Here is a 21,115-nt window from a genome sequence, read left to right as displayed (position 1 = left end):
TCTAGATAGTCAGCCTCCTCCAGGCAAGGACTCTGCCTTTCTCTGTTCCTGCAGGCAGTCCAGCACAGTGCCTTGCACTCAGCTGTAGTGTGTAAACTAAGCTGACTTAAAAAAAAAACAAAAAAAAACCTCTCCTCTTACCTGACCTGTGGTGGCACAGTGGGTAAAGTGTCAACCTGGATCACTGAGGTTGCCGGTTCAAAACCCCTGCCCAGTCAAGGTACATATGGAAGATGATACTTCCTGCTCCTCCCCCCTTCTCTCTCTCTCTCTCTCTCTCTCTCTCTCTCTCTCTCTGTCTCTCTTCTCTAAAATGAATAAATAAGTAAAAATTTAAAAAACTCTTCTCTTTATTTTTGTATCCAGGGATTTGGGGATTTGTCCCATTTTCTTTATCCCCATAAACAAAACTATGCATCATGCCCTCACCACTGAGACTACTGCCGAAGCTAGGACTTCTGTTTTCTGCCTTGTCTTCCAACGGTTTTCCTAATAAGAGAAAAATGCCTTCAAATGTGCCTTACCTAATTGGATTCTCTACTGCCTTCCAATAATTTCCCTAAATAATTTAAACTTTAACCTTGGGCCATACAAACTTCTATTAACTTAATTTCTTTTTATTATTATTTAAAATAATTTTTCTGCCCTGGCCAGTGACTCAGTGGTAGAGTGTTGGACTGGTGTGTGGAAGTCCTGGGTTCAATTCCCAGTTAGGGCACACAGGAGAAGCGCCCATCTGCACTCCACCCCTCCTCCTCCCTCCATTGCTGAGCAACAGAACAATAGCCCCAGATGGGCAGAGCATTGCCCCTAGGGGGCTTGCTGGGTGGATCCCAGTTGGGGCACATGTGGGAGTCTGTCTCTCTGCCTCCCTGCCTGCCTCTCACTTAATAATAAAATAAAATAAAATAAAATTTTTTATTCATTTGAGATAGAGAAGAAGGGGGGATGAGAGAGACAGAGAAGCATCAACTCATTGTTTCACTTAGTTCTATTTCATTGTGTCCTCATTGATTCCTTCTCTGCATACCCTGACTGGGGATCAAACCCATGATTCCTGGCACACCGGGTTGACACTTTCTCCACAAAATCACCCAGCCAGGGCTGTAACTTGATTATCGGAAATTAGTGAACCTTTCTTAAAAGATACCAAAGAGTATTACTCACCTTCAGAATTATGCCAAAATAATATCGGAATATTAATAATGTACATAATAATATCATGTAAGTCATTAGAATTTAACTGTCATTGTGGAGCTTTTTAAGTTAAATTCAAAAATTTTTTTCTGTTTTTTTTTTTTAAATTATTTATTTATTTAGTGACAGAGAGAGAGAGAGAGGAACAGACAAGAAGGGAGAGAGATGAGAAGCATCAATTCTTCGTTGCGGCACCTTAGTTGTTCATTGATTGCTTTCTCATATGTGCCTTGACCAGGGGTCACAGCAGACTGATTGACCCTTTGCTCAAGCCAGCGACCTTGGGCTCAAGTTGGTGAGCCTTTCTCAAATCAGATGAGCCTGAGCTCAAGCTGGCGACCTCGGGGTTTCGAACCTGGGTCCTCCGCGTCCCAGTCCAATTCTCTATCCACTGCGCCACCGCCCGGTCAGGCAAATTCAAAAAAATTTTAAATGTATTATGTTGACATGGTTGCAAGTATCCCATTCAATACAACACCATCTACACTGTGCCACCTCCTGCCCTATGCAAAGCCTCAATATATTTTTAAGAAAATATATTGCATAAACTATTTTATGAGAGCTTGAAAAACTGTGGTCAACATCAGGCTGCACTGGTACTTTCTCAGAGTAAATAAGAAGAATTTTTGAGTTGATTGTGGTAAATGCATGGCTATTCTAATCCACCAGAGCCTCCCACATGGTGCCAGCAGTCTTACTAGTATTCTCACCTGCCACGTGCCTCTGTTCTCCTCTTGTATCTGCCTCTATTGGCATTTCCCTTGACTAGGAAGCCAAATGTTGCTGGAGAAAAATCACAAGCCAAGTAGCCTAGTGTGCCAACAAATTAATGACCCTTAAACCTCACGTGGCCTTCAATCCTTTTATTTGTCCTTGGCAGCTTTGTTGTCCATCACACTCAACAACTGTGAACAGTCAAGACCATACCCTCAACCTTCTACCCCAGCAGTAGATAAATTATCTACTCCAGTAGTAGATAAACTTGCTTCCACTTCACTGAGAAAATAAAGTATCCCCTGAGTGTGAATTGCCCAAGCTTCTCCCTCCCTTTCCTTACAAACTCACACCCCTCTCACCTCAATCTGCTACCCCAAAGCCTAAAGAAAAGAGGTGTCTTTCCTCTGCTTCCAGGCAATTATCTCAATTGTGTTGTCAATGTTCTTCTGTTCCCTCTCCACTCCCTGTTCCATCATTTCTCCTCCTTTCTTCTAGACCAGAACCTCCACCCCTCTTGCTCTCTTCCCTTCCCATGGCTCCTTCTCTCCAGACTTCTCACCTAGACCTCCTTAAAGATTCATCTACACTTGAAACCTTCACTTTCCCACTCTCATTTTCTCACTTCTCACTCCCCAAATCCCCATAGCACTTGCTCTATTCTATAAAACATTCAGTGGGTATAATTTAGTTAAAGATACAGATCCTGGATTTTTAAACAGAACTGTATTTGACTCCTGCCTCCTCCACCTATAAACTTGGAGACCTTGAGCACGCTGCTTAATTGCCCTGTGCATCAGTTTCCTCATCTTTAAAATGAGGATAATAGTAGTAACCAACTTCTTGTAATAGTAAGTGAGATAAAACACTGAACAGTGTCTGCACATGCCATTTGTTCAACAAATATTAGCCATGGATATTATTACTACTGCCACTATTAGTAGTAACCATTTTAGTGATAAGTACCATTATTGTCATATACTATACTAGCTAACAATCAGGGCTAGCTAACAATCCTGAACTAAAAAAGAACATCCTACTGAATTCATACAGCTGAAAAAACTTCTTCACAATCTCTTGATACAATGTCTCTTATCACTTAGCCTAAAGCCTAAATTAACCTTCTTTACCTTAAACCAGGACCTGTTCCTAGGAATCTCTTCTCCACACTGATTCTGGGTGACTCTAGTCAGTTCAGTACACACACACACACACACACACACACACACACTGATTAGGTAAATTTATTTGTGTATTGTGAACCAATATAAAAATATCAAATTAGCTGAGCACAGGAGCCTTACCCTATGCTGCCTTTGCAGCAACAAAAGTAACTACTACACCAATGTTCTTCATGCACATCAAGATCAATAATTACTGAAGGCCAGATAGATAGTCTGTCCTTCCCACGAACAGTCACAGCAAGAACAGAAAGAATATTTTTAGCATCTTGCTCAAATCCTACCTGACAACTTGGAAACTGCAATAATTTGAACTTATGCAGGCAATGGAAGGAAAGCTTTTTTGTTGGTTAACAGGAAATATCTAATGGTCATTTATATTCTGTGAGAAATCACTAAGAAAGTCAGCATGGAGCACTCATTCCCTTCCTTCATTTCTTTGCTATTCTCAGTTTCTTTTTTGTCACAAGCTGTGTGTGCAATATCTATTTTAATTAGGAAGAGGCAACAGTAGGCAAAGGAGATTGCAATAGGTATGTGCAGGGTGGAACCAAATTGCACAGCAAGATCTCGTCCTGGTGATAAAAACAGCTTCACTAGGGCATGTAATTTTGTCTAACAATTTATTTCTTGGAACAATCTCCTAATGACCATTCTTCATCCCAGCACTGTAGGTAAGTCTTGCTCCAGTGGAAGCATTTAGCATGGGGTTCAATTAGGAGGCACCTTCCTTTGGACCAGTGACTCTTTTACCACTGGGGTCTTTTGCTGGATTCCTACACACTGACCTAAATTTTCTAGAATTCAACAATGATTTACTGGCAAAATAAATAAATAAATAAGTGCAAGCTCTTTCTCTACCTTTAATTCCTTTCCTTGTCTACCCATATTTCAAAACAAATTTGGAACTTAAAAGTCTATTTTAAATTAGGTAAGTAGGGGATGAAGAATTCACACATGGAAGGCAGGCCCACAGTAGGAATGATGATGATAATGATGATGCTAAACTAGCTAATATTTACTAAACATTTATTTGTACTAGGTCCTGTGCCAAATAGTTAACATATATCAGTTGCTTTAATACTCACAACTGTGAGAGGTTGGCATTATTACCTCATTTCCATTTGAGAAAACTTGCCTCAGTTTCCACAACTAACAAGATTCAAGGCTGAGATTTCAAGCCTGGTCTGTCAAAAGCTAAAGCCCAGTGATATTAAAAATCATGTGCCCTTTTTCTGTGAAATGTTTTGAACTGCAGTCAGTACAAAATTAGGTTTAAGTGTGATTTTATTACAATGGCCTGTAAATCTATGTATTTCTATATTTAAAAAATTAAGTTCCCCATTTAAAAATGGGAAAGAAAATGAATGACTAAATAAATATTTATATATTTTAAGCAAATATTAAAGTTCAGGTGTTTAAAACTAAAGGGCATTCAATTCAGCTCAAGAAACTACTAATTAATATGATGTACAGGGCACTGTAAGAATGTAAAGATTTAGAGAGCATTGGCCCTTCCCCTTCCCTAAGAAATTAATGATATAGTGGGAAAAACAGTGTAATTTTTCAGGTGTTACTCCAAATGTCATCGCCTAAGAGAGGTCTTCCCTTATGGCCCTATCTAACTCCATTCTTGGTTACTTTCTGTCACAAAGGTCAGCAAGCTTTTTCTGTAAAGGGACTGATAGGAAATAATATATGCTCTGGGAGCATATGGTCTCTATCAAAACTACCCCACTCTACTCTTGTTGCTCCAAAGCAGCTACAGACTCTAAGTAAATGAATGAGCGTGGCTGTGTTGTAGTAAAACTTTACTTACAAACTAGTCAGTGTGCCAGAGTAGTTCACAGACTTCAGTTTGTCAACCCATATTCTAACTTATAACCCTTTTTTTTCTTCATAACACTTAATAAGATCTTAACTTATGTAGCTCATTGATTTATTTATTATTTTCATCACAAAATGGTAGCTCCAAGTCAGTGGGGCCCTGTGGGGTTTTTTTTTTTGTATTTTTCTGAAGTTGGAAACGGGGAGCAGTCAGGCAGACTCCCGCATGCGCCTGACAGGGATCCACCCGGCATGCCCACCAGGGGGCGATGCTCTGCCCCTCTGGGGCATTGCTCTGTTGCAACCAGAGCCATTCTAGCGCCTGAGGCAGAGGCCATAGAGCCATCCCCAGCACCTGGGCCAACTTTGCTCCAATGGAGCCCTGGCTGCAGGAGGGGAAGAGAGAAACAGAGAGGAAGGAGAGGGGGAGGGATGGAGAAGCAGATGGGTGCTTCTCCATCCGGGAATCGAACCTGGGACTCCTGCACGCCAGGACGACGCTCTACCACTGAGCCAACCGGCCAGGGCCTGAGGCCCTGTGTTTTTGTTCAGAGCTTGCTCTCCAGGGCCTAGAAGGAAGTTCCCAAAGCACAGACAGTTCACTCTAAATATTTGTTGGTCTACTAAGTGGATAAGTATCATTTCACAAAAGGAGAAACACAAATTGCCAACACACACATGAACTATATTTGGCCTTATTAATAATAAAACTTTTTAAACTGAAAAGGTGATTTTTCACTTGTCAGACCATCAATGGTTAGAGAAGGAGGCAGAGGAAGAGGAGAGGAGAAGAGGTAGTAAGAGAGGGAGGGGAACTAGGAGAAGAACACGTGTAGATGAACATGTGGGTGTAATGACATTCTCATCTACCACCGGTGGGCAAAAGAATTGGTACAACATTGCAATTATACACAACAACGTATATGCCAATTCAAAAATAGGCAAAGGATTGAACAGATATTTCTCCAAAGAAGATATACAAATGACCAATAAACCCATGAAAAGATGCTCAACTAAATAACTAAATTAGTTATTAGGAAAATGCAAATCAAAATCACATTAAGATACCATTCTATACCCATTACAATGGTGATCATCAAAAAGAAATAAAAGGAGAATAGCAAGTGTTGATGAGGATGTGGAGAACTGGAACCCTTGTGAATTACTGATGGGAATGTAAAATGTCCAGCTTCTGATGAAAACAGTTTGGGATTGCAAAAGTTAAGGAATTACCAAACAATTTATCAATTTCTTAGGTATATACCCAAAAGAACTGAAAGCAGGGAGTCAAACAGTTACTTGTATTCCCATGTTACGGCAGCATAATTGACAGCAGCCGAAAGCTGGAAACAACTCAGGAGGTCCAGCCACAGAAGAAAAACGAAGTGGTATATCCACACGATGGAATATTATTCAGCCTTAAAAGGGAATAAAGTATTGACACAGGCTACAACATGAATGAACTATGAAAACATGTTCTCACCAACGTGGCTCAAAATGTGGAGCATAAGTCGTCCTCAGCTAAAGAGGTCTACAGAAAGAAATTGGGATTGCTCCTAAAAGCTATTTGGCTGCTCAGTGGAATCACCTGGAGACTGGGGCCCACTCTAGACCAGTGAAATGGGATTCTCTGACAGGTGGGCAGCTTACTGACATTGTTTCAGAAGACTCCCAGGGGTTTCAGTACAGCGGCAGGCACAGGGGAAGAACTAGTGGTACAGAGCACAGCAGTGCTTTTCAAACTTTAATGGGCATACGGGTCACCTGGGGATCTCCTTGAACTTCACAGTTTAATTCAGGCAGGTCTGGGGAGGGCTGGAGAGTTCGCATTTCCGATAAGCCTCAGGAAATGCTGATGCTGTCGGTTTAGGGACCACACTTGGGATATCAAAGTCTCTTTCATCATGAGATTGGAACTAAGGATTCTCAACAATAAAGTACAATTCAAAGCCAAAAAACAAACAAACAAACAAAAATTGTGTTTAATGAAATAAGCCAGCCACAAAAAGAACCAATATTGTATGATTCCATTTGTATTGCCAGAATTGGCAGATAGTAGAATAGAGGTACAAAGTAGAATAGAAGTCATCAGGAGTTGGGGGAAGTGAGAACAGGGAGTTATTATTTAATGGGTACAAAGTATCTACTTGGGATGATGAAAATTTTCTGGAGAGGGATGGTGGTGATGGTTGCACAACACTATGAATGTACTTAATGCCATGACTGAAGATTACACTTAAATATGCATAGAACTGTAAAGTTTATATTATGTATATTTTATTTCAATAAAAAAATCACTTATACTTTTTACTCCAAAATCTTATTCTTAAGAATTAACTCTGAGAAGATAATGCAAAAGGGTGAAATATGTATATTCTACAATGCATCACTCTCAAGATTAATGAATAAAATCTAGTTACACAAATAAAACCTAAGACAACAAATACATAAAAAATACATAAAAGGGACTATTATGCAGGCATTGACTAAAACAAGGTAAACTTTTCACATAAAAATATATCTACAACATTATTAAATGAAAAAAGTAAATTATTTGGAGTGCATGTACAGTACAATACCATTGATGTAAAGATTCTAAAGTTTATATATACAACATATTCTCCAAAATGTTAATAAAGGTTATTCTATGAATGGTGGATTTGAAAGGACTTTAACATTATTCTCTTGATAATTTTATGTACTAGTTGATTTTTTTAAAAAGAATATTTTTAAACAAAATAACATGCTCTTATAAATTCAACACTCTTCCACATTAATTAAGAAGGGTTAAGCCCTTGATACTTTCATAATAGATGTTTTTGTATTTCCATTCCCATAGCAACAGTAATACTTGTGAGTGAAACAAATATAGTTTTAAAAAAGATACATACCTCAGATAGTTTTGATGTTTCTTTATCAGGCAAAAATAGACTTATTATTTCAGAGCAACATTCAATAATCATGTTCTGGAAATAAAAAAATGTAGTAAGGTTGATCCTATTGTTAAGATATTTGATATTTCAATTATTGATATAAACTCTTTCATTTGTGCTTCCTGGCATGATCACCCTAGTCCAGTTTTCAGGTTGAGATTTAGAGGGATCCAGAGGTCACACTCCCTTAAGTAATTAGGGTTATTTGAAAAGTACAAGATGGTCACAAAAAATAAGATTTAATTAAAAATAATATAGTTTTAGGATTTTTCCCCTACACATTCACTGTTAAAATTCATGTTATAGAAGAATAACAAGTAAAGTCATTCACATCAAAATAAGATTTTGAAACATAACTTTTCAGAAGAGAGTCCTGGAAGAGAGTCTGGAAATGGGTTTAAGCAGAGAAGAATGGTTGGGAATTGGGAAAGAAAAGGAAAGAGTAAATGAATAGGAAGCGAGAGTTAATATCATATGTTGTCTATGACACTGCCACAAACCCTACCGTGTGGATGGAGCTATGTGTTTGTGTACAAATTTGATCCATGAGGGATTTACCCACACACAGGGTTGAATCGGTCAGAATTTCTACCATTATAATGTCACATAAGGAAGACAGCAGAAGAAAGCTGTAGTCAGTACTGGCCTCATGAGCTGAAAGGTCTTGATATGGAGCTGGAGAAGGCAACTAATGTACCAGACATCAGATGAGTAAGAGGAAGAAACAGAGATGAGAAAGAACTTACACCCCCTGTGGTACTGTGCACAGTTGTGACTTCTGACTCTCTATCTTCTGTGAGGTCCACTGTGCATTGTTTCTAGTCCTTGGCTCTGCATGCACTTACTTACTGGACCCAGCTGAATACAACCTCCCATCAAACCTATCCTACTCCAGCTAGTGCAGTAGGTGTTCTTTGCTTGCAATTAAGAGTCATACTAGATTATCAGAGAAAGGCTATGCCTGCTGCACAGTGTTGACAGAATCCATCCCTGAAGGCAGCAATAACTTGCTTTTATGATATTATTAATATATAAATGTAGCAGCATTCAGAAATATTAAAATGTAAAAGTACATGAATTCTTACATTACAACTGACCACTGCAGGTTAAAACCTGAAAATAAAAAAGCAAAAAAATTGAGCTCACAGCCCCAAACCATATTATACCCAAGCTTTAATAAATGTATAAGCATAGCAGAGATCAAATTTTAGAAAGCCAAAGCTATAGCTAATTTAATTCAATTTAACAAATATATTTAAGGCATTATCTTTGGTGCTATGAAACACAAAGATGTAGAAACAGTCCTAATTCTCCCAAAGTTCACAATAACTGAGAAAAACAGATGCAACGAAATAACCTACCAAGTAGAATGTGGTCAAAACATGTGTTGGTATGACATGATACACGGGCATAGGGTTGGGAGGGAGTAAGAACAAGCACGATGAACAGGGGAGGCTTCCTGGCAAATGGGTGATGTGAACCGAGAGATGACAGGGTAGTAGGATTTTAGTTGGCTGAGAATGGGGACAAGAGCATTCTGGGTGGAGGAAGCCAGGTAAGGGTTCTGATGTGATTTTTCCTGTGGGCTGGTATAGGTAGCATGGCAGTGAAAGTGCTGAGAAATAAGGCTGGAGAGGCAGACTCATACCAGAATGGGTAAAATAAAGGAATCTGGATTTTGTCACATAGGAAATTGAGAGGCACTAGACTGAGGGAATAATGATCTGCTTGCTTGAAAAAGGTAATTCCAGGCCCTGGCCAGCTGACTCAGTGGTACAGCATCAGCCTGGAATGTGGATATCCCAGGTTCAAATCCCAGTCAGGCACACAGGAGAAGCGACCATTTGCTTCTCTCCCCAACCTCCCTTTACTTCTCTCACTATCTCTTCTCCTCCCTTCCTGCAGCCAAGGCTCAATTAGAACAAGTTGGCCCAGGTACTGAGAATGGCTCCATGGCCTTCAATTCAGGTATTAAAAAATGGCTCCAGAATAAGGATCCAAGATGGCAGTGAAGTAGGCAGATGCACAGACTCCCAGTTCACACCACCAAACTGGATTACAAATTAATTTAGGGATAATCAGCATGAAAAATCAACTCTGGACTATAAGAACAGCTCTCAAAAACCAAAGAGCAAAGAAAAAGCCACACCAAGCCTGGTAGGGAGTGCCGAGGAGCAGTGGGTCTCTCCTGCTTACAGGAATAGAGGGGGGGGGGTGAGGCTGAGAGCCCAGAAGGGCTCTCATTTCCAAGGAAAATAGTAGAAAATACCGCTCACAGCCACTTGCCTGGGGACCTGGAAAGAGGTGTTTTGAAAGTGCTGGCTTATCTTCCAAAAGAAAAAGGGGGAGAGAGAGACAGACGGTGATGGGCAGAGGAATGCAGGGGACGACCTGAGAAGCTGACTCATCCAGTGCTGGAGGCGACCATAGCTGGGGCAGGGGTTGATCCTTCCACATAACACAAGACTAAAGTGGTTCCGGGTCACCCATCTCAAGATATCTCTCCAGCTCCAATGAGCGCAACAAGACACAGCTGAAAACAAGAAGTGGGGAGGAGGGGCAGTAACTCAGGTCTCCATGGAGATCTGAGATACACCTCCTTCTACTGAAGCTGAGAAAACACCCTGCCCACAGAGAGAGTAACTGGCAGATCAGGCCTTCAGAGTCTCAGGTTACACCCACCACATTCCTGGATATAGTTTTAAATAAGCTCCCTGATGAGATAAGTAAACAAGACTACCAGGTGTTTAAGAAAACTGAGAAGAAAACAAACAAATTAAGACTTCAAAGCCTCTCTACTAGAAAGGTCAAATCCAAAAGTGGATTACAAATAACAGCTGACGGCAACCCAAGAAGACCCAGAAATAACACAACTGAAAACTGGAGGCAGACAACATCAAGGCCAGACTCAACCAGCTCAACAAACAATACACCCAAACACACAGACATAATGAGAAGACAGAGAAGTGCAATCCAAATGAAACCACAAGAGAAACCTCCAGAAAATAAACTAAGTCATATGAAAATAACCAAACTGCTGGATGCAGACTTTAAAATAATGATTGTAAGGATGCTTAGGGATCTTAGAACAACAATGGATGGTAATTACAAACACCTAAATAAAGAAATAGCAAGTATAAAAAAGCATATTGAAATATTAAAAAAGAATCAGTCAGAGATGACAAATACAATATCAGAAATGAATACCACAATGGAAGGAATTAAAAACAGGATGGATGAAGCTGAGGATTGAATCAGCAAGTTGAAGGACAACTTGAACAAAGGCATGGAAGCAGAGCAGAAAAAAGAAAAGAGACTCAAAAAGTCTGAGGAAACTCTTAGAGAGCTCTGTGACAACATGAAGAGAAATAATATCTGTATATAGGGGTTCCTAAAGAAGAAGAGAAAGAACAAGGAATAGAGACTTTGTTCAATCATATCATAGCTGAAAACTTTCCTAAATTAATGCAGGAAAAACTCTCACAAGTTCAAGAAGCACAGAGAACTTCATTAAAGAAAAACCCAAAGAAATCTACACCAAGACACATCATAATTAAAATTCCAAAGCTAAGTGATAAAGAGAAAATAGTAAAAGCTGTTAGAGAAATAAAGGCCATCACCTACAAAGGAGCCCCCATAATGATGACATCTGACTTCTCAACAGAAAACTTGAGGCTAGAAGGGAATGGCAAGAAATATTCAAAGTAATGCAGAACAAGACCCTACAACCAAGACTACTTTATCCAGCAAGGCTATCGTTTAAAACTGAAGGAGAAATAAAAAGCTTTCCAGACAAAAAAAAAACTCAAGAAATTCACTACAACCAAACAAGCTGCAAGAAATGCTAAGGGTCCTGTTGTAAACAGATCAAAGGAGAAAAAGAATATAGCAAAAGAGGAATACAGTTTTAAAGAATAAAATGGCAATAAACAATTACATATCAATAATAACCTTAAATGTAAATGGATTAAATGATCCGATCAAAAGACATAGGGTAGCTGCGTGGATAAGAAAACAGGACCCATACATATGCTGTCTACAAGAGACACGCCTTAAAACAAAAGATGCAGATAGACTGAAGATAAAAGGATGAAAAAAAATATTTCATGCAAATGGAAATGAAAAAAAAGCTGGGGTACCAATACTTATATCAGACAAAATGGACTTTAAAACAAAGGCTATAGTAAGAGATAAAGAAGGTCACTACATAATGATAAAGGGAACAATCCAACAGGAAGAGATAACCGTTATAAATATCTACGCACCTAATATAGGAGCACCTAAATATATAAAGCAGACCTTGATGGATATAAAGGGTGAGATCAACAGCAATACTATAATAGTAGGTGATTTCAATACCCCACTAACATCACTAGATAGATCCTCAAGAAAGAGAATTAACAAAGAAACAGCTGACTTAAAGGACAGACTAGATCAACTTGATTTAATAGATATCTTCAGAACCTTTCACCCTAAAGCAGCAGAATATACATTCTTTTCAAGTTCTCATGGTACATTCTCTAGGATAGACCACATGTTGGGGCACAAAAACGGCCTCAACAAATTTAAGAAGATTGAAATCATATCAAGCACTTTCTCTGATCACAATGGCATGAAACTAGAAATCAACTACAACAGAAAAACTGAAAAATACTTAAACACTTATAGCATGTTATTAAATAACAAATAGCATGTTATTTAATAACAAATAGCATGTTATTAAATAACAAATGGGTTAACAATGAGATCAAAGAAGAAATTAAAAAATTCCTAGAAACAAATGATAACGATTATACATCAACTCAAAATTTATGGGACACAGCAAAACCAGTCCTGAGAGGAAAGTTTATCACATTACAGGTATACCTTATGAAGCTAGAAAAAGCTCAAAGAAACAACTTGATCCTGCATCTAAAAGAACTAGAAAAAGAACAGCAAGTAAAGCCCAGAGCTAGTAGAAGGAAGGAAATAATAAAGATCAGAGCAGTAATAAATGACACAGAGGCTAAAGAAACAATACAGAGGTTCAATGAAACCAAAAGCTGGTTCTTTGAAAAGGTAAACAAGATTGATGAACCTTTAACCAGACTCACCAAGAAAAAAAGAGAGAGGACTAAATAAATAAAATTAGAAATGAGAGTGGAGAAATAACAACTGACACAACAGAAATACAAAATATGGTATGAAAATACTATGAAGAACTGTATGCCTAAAAACTAGACAACCTAGATGAAATGGACAAATTCCTTGAAACATACAATCTTCCAAAAATCAATCTGGAAGAATCAGAAAACCTAAACAGACAGATTACAACAAATGAGATTGAAACAGTTATCAGAAAACTCCCAACAAAGAAAAGTCCTGGGCCCAATGGTTTCCCAAGTGAATTCTACCAAATGTTTAAACAAGAACTAACTCCTATCCTTCTCGAGCTATTTCAAAACTCCTTTTATGAGGCGAGCATAATTCTGATTCCAAAACCAGGCAAAGACAACACAAAGAAAGAAAATTATAGGCCAATACCCCTGATGAATCTAGATGCTAAAATCCTCAACAAAATATTAGCTAACCGGATCCAGCAATATATGAAAAATATCATATATCATGTTCAAGTGGGATTTATTCTGGGGAGGCAAGGCTGGTACAATATTCACAAATCAATCAATGTGATTCATCACGTAAACAAAAGGAAGGAGAAAAACCACATGATAATTTCAATAAATGCAGAAAAAGCATTTGATAAAATCCAGCACCCATTCATGATCCAAACTCTCAGCAAAGTGGGAATACAGGGAACATGATCCAAACTCTCAGCAAAGTGGGAATACAGGAAACATATCTCAACATCATAAAGGCCATCTATGACAAACCCATAGGAAACATCATACTCAATAGGCAAAAATTAAAAGCAATCCTCTTAAGATTAGGAACAAGGCAGGGATGCCCCCTTTCACCACTCTTATTCAACATAGTCCTGGAAGTCCAAGCCACAGCAATAGGACAAGAAGAAGAAATAAAAGGCATCTAAATTTGAAAAGAAGAAGTAAAACTATAATTATTTGCAGATGATATGATATTATATATAGAAAACCCTAAAGTCTCAGTCAAAAAACTATTAAACCTGATAAATGAATTCAGAAAGGTGGCAGGATATAAAATTCATACTAAGAAAATCAGAGGCATTTTCATACACCAACAATGAACTGTCTGAAAGAGAAATTAAGGAAACAATCCCCTTTACTATTGCAACCAAAAAAATAAAGTACCTAGAAGTAAATTTAACCAAGGAGATTAAAGACTTGTACTCGGAAAATTATAAAACATTGATAAAAGAAATCAAGGAAGATACAAACAAGTGGAAGCATATATATCATGCTCATGGTTAGGAAGAATAAACATCATTAAAATGTCTATATTACCCAAAGCAATTTATAAATTCAATGCAATACCAATTAAAATACCAATGACATACTTCAAAGATATAGAATACATATTCCAAAAATTTATACAGAACCAAAAAAGAACACGAATAGCCTCAGCAATCTTGAAAAGGAAGAATAAAGTGGGAGGTATCACACTTTCCGATATCAAGTTATAGTACAAGGCCATTGTACTCAAAACAGCCTGGTACTGGCATAAGAACAGGCATATAGATCACTGGAACAGAATAGAGAACTCAGAAATAAACCCACAGCTTTATGGACAACTGATATTTGACAAAGGACATAAGAGCATACAATGGAGTAAAGACAGCCTTTTTAATAAATGGTGTTGGGAAAATTGGACATCTACCTGCAAAAAAATGAAACTAGACCACCAACTTACACCATTCACAAAAATAAACTCAAAATTGATAAAAGACTTAAATGTAAGCCGTGAAACCATAAGCATCTTAGAAGATAACATAGGCAGTAAACTCTCCGACATCTCTCGCAGCAATATATTTGCTGATTTATCTCCACGGGCAAGTGAAATAAAAGACAGGATAAACAAATAAAACTATATCAAACTAAAAAGCTTTTGCACAGCTAAAGACAATAAGAACAGAATAAAAAGACAAACTACACAATGGGAGAACATATTTGACAATGCGTCTGATAAGGGGTTAATAACCAAAATTTATAAAGAACTATTAAAACTCAATACCAGGAAGACAAACAATCCAATCAAAAATGGGTAAAAGAAATGAATAGACACTTCTCCAAAGAGGACATACAGATGGCCAATAGGCATATGAAAAAATGCTCAACATCACTAATCATTAGAGAAATGCAAATTAAAACCACAATGAGATATCACCTCACACCTGTCAGAATGGCGCTCATCAACAAAACAATACAGAATAAGTGCTGGCGAGGATGTGGAGAAAAGGGAACCCTTTTGCATGGCTGGTGGGAATGCAGAGTGGTGCAGCCACTGTGATAAACAGTATGAAGATTCCTCAAAAAATTAAAAATCGAACTGCCTTTTGACCCAGCTATCCCACTTTTATGAATATACCCTAAGAACACCATAGCACTATTCCCCCGTGTTTATGGCAGCATTGTTCACAATAGTGAAGATCTGGAAACAGCCCAAGTGTCCATCAGAGGACGAGTGGATTAAAAAGCTTTGGTACATATATACTATGGAATACTACTCAGCCATAAGAAATTATGACATTGGATCATTTACAATAACATGGATGGACCTTGATAACATTATACGGAGTGAAATAAGTAAATCAGAAAAAACTAAGAACTATATGATTCCGTACATAGATGGGACATAAAAATGAGACTCAGAGACATGGGCAAGAATGTGACAGTAACTGGGGAGGGGGGAGAAAGGGGGGAAGAAGGAGAAGGAGGGGGTTGGGGGAGGGGAGGGGCACAAAGAAAACCAGATGATAGAAGGTGACAGAAGACAATTTGACTTTGGGTGAGGGGTATGTAACATAATCAAATGTCAGAATAATCTGGAGATGTTTTCTCTGAACATATATACCCTGATTTATCAATGTTACCCCATTAAAATTAATTTTAAAAATGTAATAAAAAAATAAATAAGAAATGGCTCCAGTTGCTATGAAGCAAGGGCCCTGGATGGGTAGAGCATTGTCCCCTAGTGGGCTTGTTCAGTGGATCCTGGTTGGGGCACATATGGGAATATGTCTCCACCTCCTCTCCTCTCACTAAAAAATTTTTTAAAAAAAGAAGAAGAAGAAAAGGTAATTCTGGTCACAATTTAAAGGTGAACTGGAAGGACTATTATAACCAAGAAGTGAGACTTAAGTGTGAACTTAAATGTTCTTATACACACACACAAAAGAGTAAATTGGACTGAAAGAGACAAGAGAAAGAGAAATCAGATAGAAGACTACCCAAATTGCTTGAGCAGGAAGTGATCATGGCTAATGGCGGGTCGGCCTCAATGGGACCAAGGAGGATGTAGGGCAGGCAGGATCAAACAGCCATCAGAGTATACCAGTTTCTTCTGATGACTTTTCCAGGTTTTTGGTTCATTCTACTAGACAGAGAAGAATACATATCTACTTCTATACTTCTCTCATTATCTATCTTTCTGCATTTCTAATTGAGGTTTTAGGACTGCTTAAAGTATATTTTCTTTCTATATAAAAGGTTTCAATAACAACCACGATAGGTTAGTGTCATAATTTCATCAAGACCTACCAAGCAAAATGACACTGTCTATATCAGTAATCATTTCCCATAACAGATGGACAGCAATGTCACCTGATCAATGCCTTTCACTGGTCGTTGCAACATTTATCAAACAGAAATTTTGACCTCAACAAGTTTCTTTGACATTATCGAAGTTCAACCACATACACACATCAGAAATCGGCTGAGACACCTCACAAGCTCTTGCTACCACCGAAACAAGGACGGGAAAGCGCAGAGCTCACCCATCCCATCAGAGCAGCTGGAGGAGCGCTGTGGTTGGCAAGGAGTCTGGGAGGACACAGAATGACCCCTGCTCAACCTCTGCCATTTCTCCTTAACAAGGAGCATCTTGACTCTATGAGGAATGGGCTTCTGAATTACTTTAAAAATAATAAAGTCAATATATTGACTTAGTTGAAATCCTCATCATCTTTCACCTATAATATGGGGAAAAGCTTCCTAAATTATTTTCCAACCTCCAAATTCTTGCTTTTCTCATTCCTCCACCAGGTTTGTTAGTGAATGTCATATGGATCATGGGATGCTCTTCCATGTGCTGCCCCATCTTCTCCTAGCCCAGAACACACCCTGTCCTGCTTTTCTACAACCCTTTGCTGCAGAACAACGTTCTCTTGCCATTTATTTATATATTTATTACCACCTAATAAATGCATTCTAAGTGCCTTGGAGTGGTAATGGGAGTGGAACAAGACAGAGGAGAGCCCTGAAGAAGCTCATAGTCTGGTGGGAGGAATATGGGAGACAGACCCCCAGCAACTGTGTGACATCAGAGAGGAGGAAGCCCTCAGTCCTGCCATCTCTTCAGCTCCATCCCCACCCCATGAACCCTGCACTCCTGCCACAATAGGTGGGTCACTGTCCCTTGATTATGACATTCAATCCCACAACTTCACGTCTCATCTCTTGCTGTCCCCTCAGTCGGAATGAGTGAGTCCCACAGGTCTTCAACTAGAAGTTTCACAGCCAAGTATTGAAAAGGCACTATGTTTCACTTCTTGGGAGAGATATTGAAGATAAAATGACAAATAAGACCCCTGAGAAAAAGAATATAAATACAAGAGAAAGAAAGAGACACATTGACAGATAATTGCTGAAACAATATGGTAAGGGCACGAGATATTTGGGAGTATAAGACGAAATAGCCTTTTCAGTTAATAGGAGTTAGTTATGAAATGCTGTCTGAGCTATTTAAGCAAGTACAAAGTCTAGCTTAACTCTTTCTCTCTCCCTCTCTTCTCTCTCTCTCTCTCTCTCTCTCTCTCTCTAACACACACACACACACACACACACTCGATATGAATGAGATATAAAAAATAATAAATTAGAATAATTGGCATCAACAGCTCCACCACTGAGAGGGAAGGATTTCACAACCTTACCCTTCTGTATGGTGTAGAACCCAGATGATGCGGAAAACAAGGAAACTGGAAGAAGTCAGAGAGACTACGTTGAACTATATAATCAAGAGCTGAGCCAGAGTAGGAAGGGGGGAGGAAATAAAATACTCCACACACTTTAAAGAAGTTTTGCAGCATATTCCAAAAGGATTTCCTTTTGGATGTTCTTACTAGAGATCCCATAAAGATTTAGATTGTATTTAATGGTTTTGATCATCAGAACTGATGTTTCTTTAAATGCCACACTTTGCTTGCTAAAAGACGGCCAGCAGGCAGCTGGCTCATTATGGATGACATCTGGGTACCTAGCCATACTCATATAATTAAGCTTCTTCATGATAGGGACCTAATTGTACTGATTTGTGTATGCCTTTATCTTCCCAAGACTGGAAAATATACACAAATAATTGTTTCTCAAAAATAATTTGTTAATTGAGGCCAATGTCCAATTTTATGTAGTTCTGTTTGCATAGTATTTTGATATTTGGGATAATTTGACAACACACTAATCTTAATTGCCTTGTACCATCCGGGCATTCCTTATATGTTTGCTGAATGGTTTGGTAAACATGTTTTAAGCTTTTTATATCAGTATCAGTATTTTTTTGTCTTAAAACTAGGATGATTTGCATCTTTCATGAGCTTTAAAGTGCCTGATGTACTCTGAAGATACCAGTAAAGCTGAGAATGACAGGTTAAAACAACTTGATCATTCTGAGCTGATGTTCAGTTTTGAGGAAGGGCATACAGGTTTTCAAGTCAGAAGTGATTGGAACACCTGTTCTGTAGCCCTCCCAATACATGTTAATATTATCTGTTTTCTGAAGTTCTTGGCTTATTCCAGACCATAGGGATTGGGGGGGGGGGGGAGAAAAAGAAAAGGAAATGAGAAAGAGAACAAGATTTATTACTCCCCATATCAACCAAAAGCACATTTTCTGGACCCTTATATTTAATAACCCACCAAAAATCCATACTGTGATAGATATAAATATATTAGATTATAGAGGTTATGAAATCCTATCCAATTCTCCACCAGAATTGATCTCTTCAAGTGTCCTAGTTAACTTCTAATTAGCTCCCAGTGAAGGTTGTCATGACAATGAACTGGCAGATTTAGTCAATGGGATTTATTTTATATAACGCAGAATCTAGCTTCTTTTATTCTTTTCTTAAGTGCTGGTTAGTATACTAGAAAAAAGAAAAAAAAGAATAAAAAAAGAAAACTTGTATGTTCCTTCCATTTCTCACTTTCAAATGTTATAAACCAATTAGTTTGCCAATTCACCTGAACAAATACTAGTTTTTCTTCCATTTGATAACATTCTGTTTAATAAAGAACAGAACTGAAACACATCGAAAAATGTCCTACTTAAAACTGAAGAAGCAGTTTCTAAGTTTAAGAATAGAATAAATTTAAAAATACAGAGGGGTCCTGGTCAGTTGTCTCAGAGTGCCAGCCCAGCATATGGATGTCCTGGGTTTGATTTCCAGTCAGGGCATACAAGAAAAGCAACCACTTGCTTCTCTCCTTCTCCCTCTCTTGCAGCCAGTGGCTTGATTGGTACAAGTGTTGGCCCCAGGTGCTGAGGATAGCTTGGTTGGTCCTGAATGCATCAACTTCAGATGCTAAAAATAACTTGATTGGCTCTGGCCAGTTTGCTCAGTGGTAGAGGATTATTCCAGCATATGGACGTCCCAGATTTGATTTCTGGTCAGGGCACACAGGAGAAGCGATAATCTGCTTCTCCACCTCTCTATATCTACCTTCTCTCTTTCTCTTTCTCTCTTTCCCTCCCACAGCCATGGCTTGGTTGTAGCAAGTTGGTCTGGGGTGCTGAGGATGGCTCCATGGCCTCACTTCAGGCACTAAATTAGCTCAGTTGCTGAGCAATGGAGCAACAGCCCCAGATGGGCAGAGCATTGCCTGGTAGTGGGCTTGCCAGGTGGATCCTGGTCAGGGTGCATGCAGGAGTCTGTATCTCTGCCTCCCTGCTTCTCACTTAAGAAAAAAAATAGCTCAGTTGATTCAAGCATTAGCCCCAGAGAGGGTTTTCTGGGTGGATCTCAGTTGGGACACATGCAGGAGTCTGTCTCATTATCTCCTCTTCTCTCACTTAAACACACACACAGAGGATAACATCAAGACTGAAAGGAGTCTGTATTACTCAAGGACTGATCCACTCACATATACCATTCTAGTCAGGGCATGAAAGCAAGCCGCAAACCTTGGTTAGGTAAAATAGGCCCTCTGGGTTCCTCCTTCTGTTTATATTCAAATGTTCCCTTGCTCCCTCCCCCCCCCCATTTATTTCTAATTTGTTTATATGCATAGTCAGCCTCTTGGCTCAAATACTGGACTCACTGAGATCAACTTGATACCTACATCTGACCTCCAGGAAAATTCTGATGACTCTCATTATAACCAAGTGGCAACTCAGTAGTATTTGAGTGAAAGAATCATTTATAGAAATGAGGAGAAAATTAGTTCCAGGAAAGGTCTTTAGTTCCATAAAAATGAGTGACAGAATACAACCTAGCATCCTTACTCTTACGAGCACTCACTCCCCTGTCTTAGACAATCTATGCTGAAAAGACAAATAGGTGCAGGTGGAAATAATCATTTTCCGTATATAACATATCTAGTAATGGATGAATTCAAGGACGATTTCAGTGAAGAATATTCTAGACCATGCTTCAAAGACAGCAATCTGATAAGTCTGGTCACTGATTATAAGCAATCTACAAAAGAAGTGCAAAAATGAAATGAGAGCTGAATTCTTCTTGAAAACAGACATGAAAGGGCAACCATGCAATTTAGGGGAAGAATTATATACACACGAAACCTCATAAGTTTGAAATAGCTGTTCTATTGAGAGATTTATTATCAGTACTCAGTATATCATTTAATATCATGAAACGCCTGGTAATTCATGTTGTAACATTTGAGGACAGTGGAAAGGATGTGTAACTAAAATTCTAAGACATCAGTTCTATGATAAATGCAAGCACAGAGCACAGGAGATGTAAATACTAGAAAGCTGTTGTTCGTGCCTGATGAATCCTCTTACAGCTGGGCATGTTGCTTTCACAATAATGAAAAATGCACTCGCTCTACTGGTAAATTCAGCGTGAAAAAATGCCAACAATTATATTCTGAAAATCAGGAGAGCTGCCAA

General features: G+C 38.6%; 1 protein-coding gene across 1 annotated transcript in view; it reads right to left on the bottom strand.

The window, feature by feature from the left end:
* Positions 1-21,115, bottom strand: part of CFAP54 (cilia and flagella associated protein 54) — a 317,030-nt gene that overhangs the window by 22,806 nt on the left and 273,109 nt on the right. The window contains exon 67 of the mRNA XM_066262086.1: positions 7,811-7,885. Coding sequence (XP_066118183.1) covers positions 7,811-7,885 — 75 coding nt within the window. The remainder of the gene's footprint in view (positions 1-7,810; positions 7,886-21,115) is intronic.

Source organism: Saccopteryx bilineata, chromosome 1 (genome assembly GCF_036850765.1).
Source record: "Saccopteryx bilineata isolate mSacBil1 chromosome 1, mSacBil1_pri_phased_curated, whole genome shotgun sequence".
NCBI lineage: Eukaryota > Metazoa > Chordata > Mammalia > Chiroptera > Emballonuridae > Saccopteryx > Saccopteryx bilineata.
The sequence above is the reverse complement of the archived record's forward strand: the minus strand, read 5'-3'. Positions and strand labels throughout refer to the sequence as shown.